General features: G+C 50.6%; 3 protein-coding genes across 3 annotated transcripts; 2 read left to right on the plus strand and 1 right to left on the minus strand.

The window, feature by feature from the left end:
- Window positions 1-745: 745 nt before the first annotated feature.
- Window positions 746-3,559, plus strand: MNR2 (CorA metal ion transporter; the record flags this gene model as incomplete). The annotated part of the gene is made up of 4 exons (XM_033565937.1): window positions 746-1,155; window positions 1,211-3,178; window positions 3,233-3,435; window positions 3,489-3,559. The coding sequence occupies 4 exons, from the start codon at window positions 746-748 to the stop codon at window positions 3,557-3,559; spliced, it is 2,652 nt and encodes an 883-aa protein (XP_033431694.1).
- A 1,491-nt stretch (window positions 3,560-5,050) lies between these two features.
- Window positions 5,051-7,816, plus strand: ATNIH1004_001238 (putative phospholipid metabolism enzyme regulator; the record flags this gene model as incomplete). Its single annotated transcript, XM_033565938.1, has 1 exon — window positions 5,051-7,816. The coding sequence occupies one exon, from the start codon at window positions 5,051-5,053 to the stop codon at window positions 7,814-7,816; it is 2,766 nt and encodes a 921-aa protein (XP_033431695.1).
- Window positions 7,817-8,815: 999 nt separating this feature from the next.
- Window positions 8,816-11,475, minus strand: ATNIH1004_001239 (DUF3824 domain-containing protein; the record flags this gene model as incomplete). Its single annotated transcript, XM_033565939.1, has 4 exons — window positions 8,816-9,288; window positions 9,346-9,660; window positions 9,726-11,129; window positions 11,193-11,475. The coding sequence occupies 4 exons, from the start codon at window positions 11,473-11,475 to the stop codon at window positions 8,816-8,818; spliced, it is 2,475 nt and encodes an 824-aa protein (XP_033431696.1).
- Between the last annotated feature and the right edge of the window lie 770 nt (window positions 11,476-12,245).

Consider the following 12,245-nt stretch of genomic DNA (forward strand, 5'->3'; position numbering starts at 1 on the left):
AATGATAATGATGATGATGCCAATATCTCCCTTAGAACTGATGATATAACGGCTCTCCTTTTCTTCCTTTTTTTGACTGAACTATGTACATGTTTTTCTTTTTTCTCTACCATTTTTGGAGGAATGGCGTGGAAAGGCTGTCAATGATTTCTCTCCTTGTATGTAGATGTATCTATATATATTATTTTATTTGATCAAAGCCCCTTCTCTCTCTCTCTCTCTATATATGTATACTTGTGCTAACTTCTGGCTTGGGCTGATGCTGACCTCAGCTGGTGCCTCAGGCCCCCACCACACATGACCCGTCCACTCCGCCGGCACTTTGATCGTTGCATCATCCAGTCCAAGGTTGACGGACTTGACTGGATTTCTGCAGCTGTCCATCCGCTTGCTTCCTCACTAACTTGGCTTCCTTTACGGTATATTCTTCCATGTATCTTGTTGGTGCCTTCATGCTCAATCACAACCTGGCACACGCATTGTTCAAGCCAGTTGCAATTCCCCCACCCTGCGTCTCCATGAGCTGTCCATGACCATGCTAAAGTCGGCTATTTTCAACCTCCTGCAGCTACCTGAACCCTAGGATCATCCCCCGTCTTCCTGGTTCCCTTTTTCTATTTTTCTTTGGGCAGTCACCAGCAAGCAGAGTGCTTGGATTGTGGAACAAGCTATTTGGACCCCTTTCCAACCACCAATCACTGTGCATGTTATCAACTCTGCATATACAAATCACAGATAGAGAAATATGCTACGCTCTCCGTCTTCTTCACATCAAATTCCCTCGACCTCTGGGAGATCCTCTCCATCCAATGGTCACTCTACGAGGTCACGGCCTTCAACTATCCGTGGCTCAGCCAACTACGGGAATGGGAATCCGGAGAGGAAACAGGATATGGAAACGGAGCCCACTTTGAACCCGGCCAAACCCCCCAGGCGAAAGAAAAACCGTCATCGGAAGCGTCGTAATCGCCGACCGTCCTTTCTTGGTGTCGAAGAACCTCATCCGGTGCCAGCTCCAACTTCAGTTCCCGAAGCGGAGGGTTTTGCTACGATGGAACCGGATCAGACAAAACCCCGGCCAGCGCTTCCGTTTTACAAACTCGGTAGAGATTTGAGTAGCACAAGTCTTGAGAGTGAGGCTCTGCTGGATCATCGGTACGTCTCTTGAATTCATGCTGTTCAATTTAATGGGGCTGCGTGACTAATTCAGAGCCTGGGGCAACAGGGATCAGCCTTCGATGCGACCTCGCAGAGAGAGTCGACTGGCCCAGTCTTTTCGTCCTGGATCTTTGTTGTCGTCCATCCGCCCTAGCGATACAGGCTCCCGTATTCCTCCCTCAAGCACTCTTCGCCGAGCAGAAGACAGTGACGGCGTTGAGGGGGTCGATGATCGAACTCCATTGATAAGGCCTTCCTCGGGTTACAGGCCTAGTCAGTCCCGTTATGGGACAGAGTCGAAATCGAGTCCGTTGTCTCTTAGTCGGCGGCGGACATCGGTGGATACGAGTTCATCCCGGTGCTCACCCCGGGCCATTGCGAGTCCATCATTCCCGGAGCCGGATCGTGACTATGACATCAATAACCCCCCGTCAATACCAACTACCCCGAAGCTGGGGCCAGATATGGGGTACGATGATGCGATGGTGACAGGAACCGAGTTCGACTTCTCCCTAGCCAAATCCATTGATCACCGGGGTCGATCCCGTGACATAGTCATTGATGTGGATGATACCGGTCGGAATAGACCATCTTCCCCGTCGTCTCTCTCGCCACGTCAGACTCCCCATGAAGGACTGCGCCGTCGACGAACCCTTCCTGTTGAAGAAGACGTTTGCTTCCCTACCGAGGAAGTGTCAGAGTTGGCGGAGGAAGATGTACCGAGGCTACATCGGGGGGATGAGCGTCGAAGGCGACGGCAGAGAGAATGGCCGGATCTATCAGTTCTAGAGGAATGGAGTCGCGAGGAGAAAGAGGAACGCACAGGTGACTTCAGAACAAAAAAAATCAGCGAGCCTATGCTTATCGAGGGCCGTCTGCGCCCCCAGTACCGACTCTGGAAGCGCGAGGAGGACGAAGTTCCGTACCGTTTCACCTACTTTAACGAGGAGTTCCAGAGTACAATACACGCCCAGACCATCTCCGAGCTGGTGCAACCGGGAGGTAGCTTCCGAGAACTTTTCATCCCCGACCCACCGGAACTGGAAGACTCTTCCGATGAGGAAGATAGAGAATCCGACAATCACGCTGGAGGAAGCACCACTGGAAATAGTGGTGCTACTAATAGCGAAGGAGACCGAGCAGCGGCCACCAATGACAACAACCACGAGAATTTGACCGATCGTAAGCAGCGGCCTCGGCCATCTGTCATCAGCGAGGTCGTATCGGAAGCTCGTACTTCGGCAGATGCGTCTCCTTCGCGACGACTGCTGCCGCTTTCCAAACCAAAGCGCTATGGTCCTCGGCCAACATTTTGGCTTGATGTTCTTTCTCCAACGGACGCAGAAATGCGGGTGATTGCCAAGGCGTTCGGGATCCACGCTCTCACGGCTGAAGATATCATGATGCAGGAAGCGCGTGAAAAAGTTGAATTGTTCCGGAACTATTACTTTGTCAACTACCGCACGTTTGAACAGGATGTTAACAGTGAGAATTATCTTCAGCCGGTGAATATGTACGTGGTTGTGTTCCGGGATGGGATCATTTCTTTCCACTTCTCCCAGACACCCCACCCGGCGAATGTACGGCGGCGGATCCGACAGTTAATGGATTATTTGATTCTCAGCTCCGACTGGATCTCATATGCTCTGATTGACGATATCACCGACGTGTTTGGGCCGTTAATTCAGTCCATCGAAGACGAGGTCGATGAGATCGACGAGATGATCATGAAGATGCATTCACCGGAGCACGGGGTTGAGGCCGGTAATAAGGAAGCCACTAGCGATAATAGTTCGGAAACCATTGCCCCCGGTGAAATGCTGCGACGAGTAGGGGTGTGCCGGAAGAAAGTAATGGGGATGTATCGGTTGCTGAGCAATAAAGCAGATGTTGTAAAGGGCTTTGCGAAGCGGTGCAACGAACAGTGGGAAGTCGCCCCTAAATCGGAGATTGGTCTCTACTTGGGTGATATCCAGGATCACATCATGACGATGACTAGCAGCTTGACCTACTACGAAACGTACGTTCGACACGAACGGACTTGATATCTAGCCCTCCGCTAACTAATCTCTAGTCTTCTATCACGCGCGCACTCTAACTACCTGGCACAGATTAACATTCTCATGAATGAGCGTCAGGAACAGACGGCGGATGTGCTGGGGAAGTTGACGGTTCTTGGAACCATTGTACTGCCGCTGAACATCATCTGCGGCATGTGGGGGATGAACGTCAAGGTTCCAGGCCAGGAAGTGGACAGTTTGTGGTGGTTTTGGTCCAGTAAGTTGTTCTCTTTATTATGTTGATGGGTATCAGATTAACGGGGGATGTAGTTACGGCCGGGTTGGTGCTTTTCGCCATTGCGTCGGTTCTGATTGCGAAACGAGTCTACAAGATTGTATAAATTACTGTGGGTCATGGCTGCGCGCCTACAACAATGATTATTACGACGATTATATACCCCCCACCCCCCAAATCTCTTTTTGATGCTTGGATTTGCTTCGTGTGTGTTGGAAGCGATTCGATTTATTTGGGACGGAAAGGACAGCTTGGTTATCATTATGATGTTCATAGCTTGGATATTGCTTTTTGGCTAGTATATTGCGGGCATTGGGATTTTTGGAATTGGGGTTCTACATGGGACTTAAAAATGAACTAGATAGAGCAATGAATATTTTTCCGACTGGAATCCTAAAGTAGGAGAAGGAGCATGGATGAGGTCACCATGATGCTGCGTACGGAGGGTATCACTGTGACCAGGGCTACCCACCGTTTCGGCAGGTAATATTACGCAGACCGTTACGGATGGTATCCTCGGACCGTTCCTTCAAGGCATGCATTCTCTCTCGCTAATTTCTCATCACCACCTTCTTCTTCATCGTCTTCTCCTTCCTCCTCCACTTCGCTCGCTGCCATCCATCCGACCCCCCATATAATCGCTATTCGCTCCCTGTTTTGGCAGCTCTGCATCATCTTTCTGTTTCCAGAGTTTGTTGCCTGAGCCAGCGAGAGGCCCGACATCCCACCCAACTGTGCGCCCCAGATCGTGCTGGGCCTCCTTGACGTGGGCCGCTATCATTGGGTCTTGGACTCCCCTCCCCTGAGCACTACTGGTAAACTACGAGATGCTACTTCGACTTGACCGCCGTTGACAGTCGAATCCTCCGTCTAATCCCCTTCTGGTTTTGATTTCTTGATACTTTCCTTGTGTCTGGCTCTTGCCTCTTGGAGACTTGGGAGTACCCGCGCCGCCAATTGTTCCCCGGACAAGTATTAGCTACTAGTTCCGTTACCCCTACGACCGTCGTACAATCGCGTTCGGATCGACAGCACTCCTCCCGGTTGGCTAATCGGTGTTGGGCGTGTGTGTTCTAGACGTTCCATCTTGCGCGTCTTGTCTTCTGATCAAGTTATGTCCACCATTGTGTCCGTCTCTCTGGCTTCGGTCAACCTGGATTCTTGTTCGGATCCCTGAGCGCTACGGTCAATTCAATTCACTCTGTTTGTCTCCTCCTGCAGACCGTTTCTTCCCATCGTCTCCTCCCTTGATATCTTTCCAGCATGTGGCTGTCGTCTATTCGCTCTCTGAATCTCTCATCTGTGTAACGTTGTGCAACGGATGATCCTCTTTTTTTTTTTTTGTTGGTCCCAACTGTCCAGGATTCTCTTGACGGCCTATTTTCTTCCCTTTTTCCCCTGCTTCCTTCTGGCCTGGCCCTCTGGTGTTCTTCTCCGCCTTATCTTTTCCTTCCCTTTTTTTTTTTTTTTTTTTTTTTTTTTTTTTTTTAATTGGGCAACTAGGGACTGTCCCTCTCATTCTTTCATTCTGGTTCCCTCTCGGATCTCCTGACTTCTCCTTTAAGTCCGGTCAGCGAGACCTGACTCGACCGAGACCATGGCAGCGGAGTCCGAGAGGTCGCCTTACTCCAATGGTCATTCTGTTGGATCCAAAATGGCCCTTAACGATGAGGTTGCCTCGCCTGCATCCCGGCGATCTGCTAATGACAGTGACATGAGAGAGTTGCCACGTTCGACCGTCAACCCCCAGATACAAGCCACCATCTCATCTCAGTTGCCTAAATTATCCCCTGGCGTTTCCACGCCCGCTTCAACCACAAATTCGACTTTCTCATCCCGCGAATCCTCCCCCGTTCGCTCCACACGTCGCCCACAGAGCTCAACCTCAAAATCCCGTGTCTCCTCGCGTTCACGTAAAGGCAGCCTAAATCAAAGTCCAGCTCGGTCCGTCCCAGCTCAAGACCCTGGCCCGGGCGCTCCTCCCTCTGAGGCTGCTATACAAAAGGCGCTTTCTAAGCCCCTTGCCCTTAATCCTTCTCCCAATGTCGAACCGCCTGCCGATGTTCTCGATCCTGAAAACCCCAACATGTCTTTATGGACCGCCTCCCGGCGATCAGAGCAAGAAATATATCTTGCCAATACCTCGAGCAAGCGATCAATGGCCCTACCTGATGATCCGGCTGCCAAACCAGATCGAAGTGCACCTCGCGCCGTGAACCGAAATGGGTCCGTCTCCGCACTTGAAACCGTTCAGGAAATGGCTAGTGACCAATCAACTCCGTCAACGGACACTATATTAAATCAACCTCCCTCGGATGAGTCCCGACTACAAAGAATTGATGAAGACCCCACCCCGAAGGCCGCCAAGCAGACTGTTGAGAGTGGCAGCGAGAGTGGGGGGAACAAAAGCTCGGAGCCTATGGGAGAGAACCGCCGGCGTACATCATCTGGACCTAAAGGGCCTGATACTATCATTCCAAAACGGTCGACTACCTCTCTGAGTGGCGCTCGTAGCAAACCGGCGGATGGATCTGTTCGCAACATGATCGTCGAGACCGAAACTGTCAGCTCCATCCCCCAAGTCTCCTTGGGCGTGGTGACGGGGGACCGAGGTAGTTCGAGCCGTGTCGATCCGGGTACTCTCCGAATGAAGCTCAGCACTGAAACAATTCGCCCCAAGAAGGAAAAAAGAAGGGCTCGCAAACCGGCCGCTCTAACGAGTGGGGCAGCGTCATCCAAAGCCGACATTTTTGAAGCGAAAGTCGCCAGCGCTGTCGATGAAGCCGATGTGTCTGACTCAGATGAAACGTTTGTTTACGAGTCCAACCCTCCGGATCCATACCCTGCCCGGCAGAATCGGTATCATTCTCGTACCCCTAGCGCAACGTCTATGGCGAGTCAAGTCGACCAGCTGGCGGGTCGGAGTCGTCCAGGTATGAGAGAAGGGAACCACAGCGTTACCGGGAAACGGAGCATGAAATTCACCAACAATGTTTACGCGGATGGAGATGCTGGCGAGGAAAGCGGCCGCAGTCACTCCAGAATTGATGGCAGTGGAGCTCATACCTCTCGTCACCACCATATTGGACGATTTGGACGGAACAATATACATCCGTCTCTCTTTGATAGCGATTCACCGTTTCCTCAATCCCACACCCACAACAAATCCCCTCGCCACTATATGGGAAGCGGCTTGCGACAGCCGAGGCATGCCAACTCCCGCACAGCTCTCAACCATCGTTCAATCAACAGCGCCAAAAAGGCAGGAGAGATTTACGGCTACGATTTCGACGCCGAAGGTGCCGATGATGAACGGACCCCCTTGATAGGGTCTCCCCGCTTAGCGCGGAGCCGTCATGGTAACCGACGACCCAACAGTACCAGTCTGCGTCAGATGGAATACATGCAGCAACGTCGACGAAACTGTTTCTCGCGGTACGGCGCATGTGTCATTATCAGTCTCTTACTTTTGGTGGTAATCGGAGGCGCTACCTCGTTTATTGTTGCTGTTACCAAGTCGCTTCTCGACGTTCAGATCCTCGCCATTCAAAACGTGCTCGCATCTGAGCAGGAAATCATGCTTGACCTCAGTGTGCAAGCGGCTAACCCAAATCTTTTCCCTGTGGTTGTCGACGACGTGGACATTAACATCTTTGCCAAAAGTCGTTATGTGGGCACGGACAAATTGTGGCGTGATCACGTCTCGGAGTCGACTCATTTTCCTCGGGTTGAAGGTAGTAGGAAGCGAGCTGAGCTGACTCGCCTGGCACGCTGTACAGGTGGTACAGCAGATTGTTTGACTAATGAACTTCCTTCCAATCAATCAGTGTCCATCCGCGATGATGTTGACAAGGGAACCGATCCCATCCCAACAGATCCAGCAGGGGATCCCCAAACAATGCTGTTGGGCCGTGTATTCCACTTTGACTCTCCTTTGACCTTCGAGCCTTCTCCCTGGAACCATCTAATATCCGTCTCGAAAGGGCAGATTCGCCTCGCCCGGCCAGGGAATAAGACGGAAGAAGGCGGCACGGAACGGTGGGAGCGCGTTCTACAGCATCAGTTCGATTTGATTGTGCGCGGGGTCGTCAAGTACCAGCTTCCTTTGACTTCGAAACTTCATTCGGCATCTGTCAGCTCTACTGTCAAAGTAACACCGGATGGCGATGGCGATGGCGATGATGATAACTCGGGGGATGGTGATCCGAACCGAACTCCTGGCAGGAACGAAACAGCTAGGATTTCTTTGACGAGACTCTATCGCCGCAAAATCTCAGCCCCTGATCAATCGGTTGTCGGACGCTCAAGAATAGAATCTGCACGAGAAACGCTTAGAAGGGGCGGACGAGCCTTCGCAGCTTGACAGGAGATCTCAGCCACCGTCCTTGACTGAATTCCGAATTGTATCTTTGCCCTTTCTTTTTTGGTAGTACTCTTTGACTCGATCTTTTCCTTGCGTCTGCCCCTTAATTTCCATTCGCGACACTTACCCTTGCACATTATTTTCCCGTCATTGTCCAGACGTTTGGATAGTGCGGTTGTATACTGAAAATTGTTATATTATCTTTATTTATGTTTTTTCTATGTGATTCTCATTTGGATCTTTCTCACGCCTAGTGAGGGTTAGTCATCCAAGATCACACAACAGCCATTCCTTTTGAGATATCACCTCATTTTTAATTTTCTCTGTCCTTTTTTTTCCCTCTTGGAGCAAAATTTCTTCTGAATGACGTGACGAAAATTTGATATATTTCTCATGAAACAGCAGCAAAAGACATGGAGAAACGGCACATTAAATGAGAATTGGTTATGTATGCATCAGCATGGCGCTTATTATACAAGTTTTTTGGGGGTGCTCGAAGGATTTTGATTTGCGTCGTTCTGAAAATTGTTTGTTTAGACACAGCACTGGAAACAAGAGGCAGCAAATGACCCTAATGGACGATTGATTGTTCTACATCATCTCAGGAGTTTTTTGTATTATGCCTTGCTGGATTGACTCCATACTTTTCTTTATGTATCTCTCTGTACATAATTTACATCCATTATCAGTGGACAGGATGTGCTACTCTATATTTATTTTATATTAGACATATTTCTGCCTTTCCTATCACTTTTGTCTAGAATTATTGCATTATGTATAGAAAGAATACATTCAGTTCAATATATTGACTAATGTACTAATATTAACTTGGGTCGTATCACGTCCATCATCAAAACACAAATCATAACCAAGAAATTATTCCTAACATATCCAACAGCATATCGTGAAATCATAAATCTTGTAAATACAGAACCAAAAAGACAGAAAACCACCCGTAAAAGTGACGATAGATTGATTACCTTCAAAAAGAGAAACAAATTAGGCATAATCTCTACCAAATCTCTTAAGCATATCTTCAAAATGATCTGCTAATGGATCATCTCCACGCTGGGGTAGAATTCGACCTTGAGAATCAAAGCGATTGGGTAGCTCGATTGTTGAATCAGAGTCGGGTTCTTGTTCATGTTCATGCTCACGACTGCTGGATTGCATTTTCTCTCCTGTGGAGCCATGTTCCCGGCTTGGTCTGGGCCCGGGTCTTAAGGGATGAGGTGCAGAAGAGGAATGACGGCGACGATGGAAACTACGGCGGCGTTGGCGATGACTACTCCCACTTGACGAGTCAATGGTCGAATCGCTATCATCTGATTCGTAGCCAGGATCTATCGGACGGCCGCGTCCAGGAGGACTAAGATTAAAGGCAACTGATTTGGGCTGGTCTGGCTTGCTGGTGGTACGCGACCTCCGTTTTTCTGCACGTGGAGTCCTCGATGGAGAATACGGCTTTAGACCTGAACAACCGGGGTTAGCCATACGCTGGACTGATCGGTGCTCTTCCCTGAACCCACCATCGCATGTGTATTGGGCAGTAGAAGGGGGAGAGTTCCATGTAGCACTCACATTCTCATCTGCCCTTCGTGGTCGAGGGGCGTACGGCTCTGGTCCCGGTGGAGTCGGATAATTGTACGGTTGGGAAGATGGAACGGCACCAGGAGGGGGATAGTCGGCTTGATTGTATGGGGTAGCATACTCAGCCTGCCGGGGTGCTGGACCCGGTGGTGGAGGGAAAAAGTTGCTGTTAGGGTAGTATTGATTTTCTATCTGCTGGGGTGCAGCTGAAGAAGGGGAGTACGCCTCATCATACGGGTCCCGCCCATCATATTCTAATTTTTCCACATGTATCAGTACTGATCTTGGAAATAATATGGTTGAGAGGGAAGAGGTATACTCTGTCTATCCCTATCCTGCTCCGCTTTTTTGCGATCCTTATGCTGCGAGTACTTGTGAGCTGCATACCCAGCACCGGTGGCAGCAAGAGCAGCTTCGGCTAGGCCACGAGATCGGCTGCGAGGCTTGCTACGGTCCCTTCTCCGCCTCCTGCGACCACTCTTGTCGGAATCAGAGGAGCTGCTGTTGTATCGCCCGAGACTTCGACTCCGGCTACGACCACGGCCACGGTGTCTTGAGCCAAAACCTGCTGCTCCGCTGGCGACTGGGTCGGAAGCATCAGAGTAATAACCCTGCGGAGTCATTGATCGGCCATAGTAATTGGCAGCAGGAATGCTTCCATGCACAGGATCTTCGCCGTACTCAATCAAGTCAGCCGAGTCTCTTGCAGGGTCGGGATAGAAGTCCGACGGAGCCCTGCTGCGAGATCTGGAGCGTCGTCGTTCTCTATATCTTGACTCATCCTTGGTCTCTTCTTTCTTGTCTTTGTGCTTCTCGTAAAGCCCTGTGGCAGCGGCCGTTCCTAAGCCAGCTGCTACGACCGGCAGAGCTTTCCTTAATGTGCTGTGGGATCGGGATCGTGCACGTCGACCAGAGCGCGAATGACTGCGCGCCCTCTCCACAAGACCTGCCACTGCAGCACCAGCCAGTCCAGCGCCAGTCATATGCTTCTTCCGTTGCGATTCGCTGCGCTTTTCAAAGTCGGGGTCCCCCTTAGACCTCACAGAAGCTGAGCGACGGTGTCGGGACCGACTACGTCTCCCGTCCTTATCCTTTTTCGAGTGGTGTCGCGCGAGCGCGACCGCACCGGCAATAGCCGCAGCACCAAGCCCAATTTCCGCGAACGTTTTTGCACGGGAACGAGAATGGGAGCGGCTGCGACTACGGCGAGAGTGGCTGTGGCTGTGATGATGGTGGCGATGATGAGAACGGGAACTCCGGTCGTCGTCGAAGGAATGGGAGCGATGACGGCTTTTGCTGCGGTAGTAGTCTTTAACTCGCGAAGCCGCATTCACCGCAACGGCGCCCAGAGCACCAGCGCCGACATCACGGCCGAGACGGCCCATACCACTCGACACTTCTCCTCCATCCTTCTTCCGGCGGCTACGGAGCAATTCTGCAGCACCAACGCCGACCAGAGCGCCTTCGGCCATATGACGATGGTGATGCGGATGGTCATCATACTCGCGTGTCTCTTTGCGAATGTACACCATGCTGTCATCGCTACTGTAGTCTTGACCATCGCGCCGACGGGTGGCTTGGGAGACCGAGTCACTAGGGCTGAGCTCCCGCCGGAAGCGACGGTCATCATCATACTCACGAACACGACGATGATATAAGTAACCAGGGTCACGGTCTACCTCTGACCGGTGGACAATCTCATAGTCGGACTCTCGGGTTCGAGCTGTAGTAATCGTTAGGCACTTATTCCTACCAGTGACAACCGGGACAGAGTATAGGGACTCACGCTCGTAGTAGTCTCTTTCGGAACGATAGTCGTATCCGCCGCGCGAGTCATAGTCGACTTCGCGCTCATAACGTTGAACCATAATGGGATCTTCGCGGTCAGTAGACCGCCGAACGACCAGCTCTCGATCACCTGAAACTAGATCTTCGCGTCGATAAAGAACGTCTCGCTCTCGGCCTCGATCGTCCTCGGGGGGGATGACGTAACGTTTGATAGTGACAGGCGACGACCGGGATTCATCCCAATCTCGATCTCGTTCACGCTCTCTGTAAATGTATGACATGAGGATGGTTGAATTAAATATGGATGGGTGAGAAGGTAATCAGGATTGAGGGATGGTTGGTAGAGAGCAAAGTAAACTGAAAAATAAATTTGCAAGGGAGGGGGGGGGGGGAAGATGATAGGAAGTGGGGTAGAGCAAGCAAGGCTGAGGCAGTGAAGAAGACAATGAGCAAAATGATCGGGTGCAGGCGGCACAATTGTGGGGAGGCGAGAAACGAGACAACAGGATAAGAGGGACGTTGGATAAGAGGAGAAATAAGAATGAGAATAGTTATAATAACAATAACAAATAAGGAGTATAGGCAATACACAGCAGTTGTAGGTAGAGAGTTAGAGAAAGAGAGAGAAAGAGATGACAAGGGAAAAAATAACCCACGTGAAGCCTCGTGATAAACTCTTCTGTGGATTGAATTAATTAGATTGATTCGAATTGCGTCTAGGCACGGAGTAGACGTCCAAGTAATCTGGAACAATATATCCGGTCGACAAGAGGTTGACACAGACCTAGCTATTTGCTACCCCCTACTGCATTTACTCATGCTTGACTGCATTACTCAGTAATTACTCTACCTAAGAATGACTTCACATACAGAATGGGGCCGGTGCGACGCCCCGTTTGCCCTTTTTTGTCTGCCTGAACTCTATCGGTCATGTCGGGCACTACTAGCGACTTTGTTGATGTTGGCATTGCCAGTGGTCCGTTTGGAACATGTGGGGGCAATTTAAAAGAGCCTTCCATGGAATTCGGTCGCCTTGTCGGGAGTCGACCAA

Source organism: Aspergillus tanneri (genome assembly GCF_003426965.1).
Source record: "Aspergillus tanneri strain NIH1004 chromosome Unknown AapTan_2_pilon_pilon_pilon, whole genome shotgun sequence".
NCBI classification, from domain to species: domain Eukaryota; kingdom Fungi; phylum Ascomycota; class Eurotiomycetes; order Eurotiales; family Aspergillaceae; genus Aspergillus; species Aspergillus tanneri.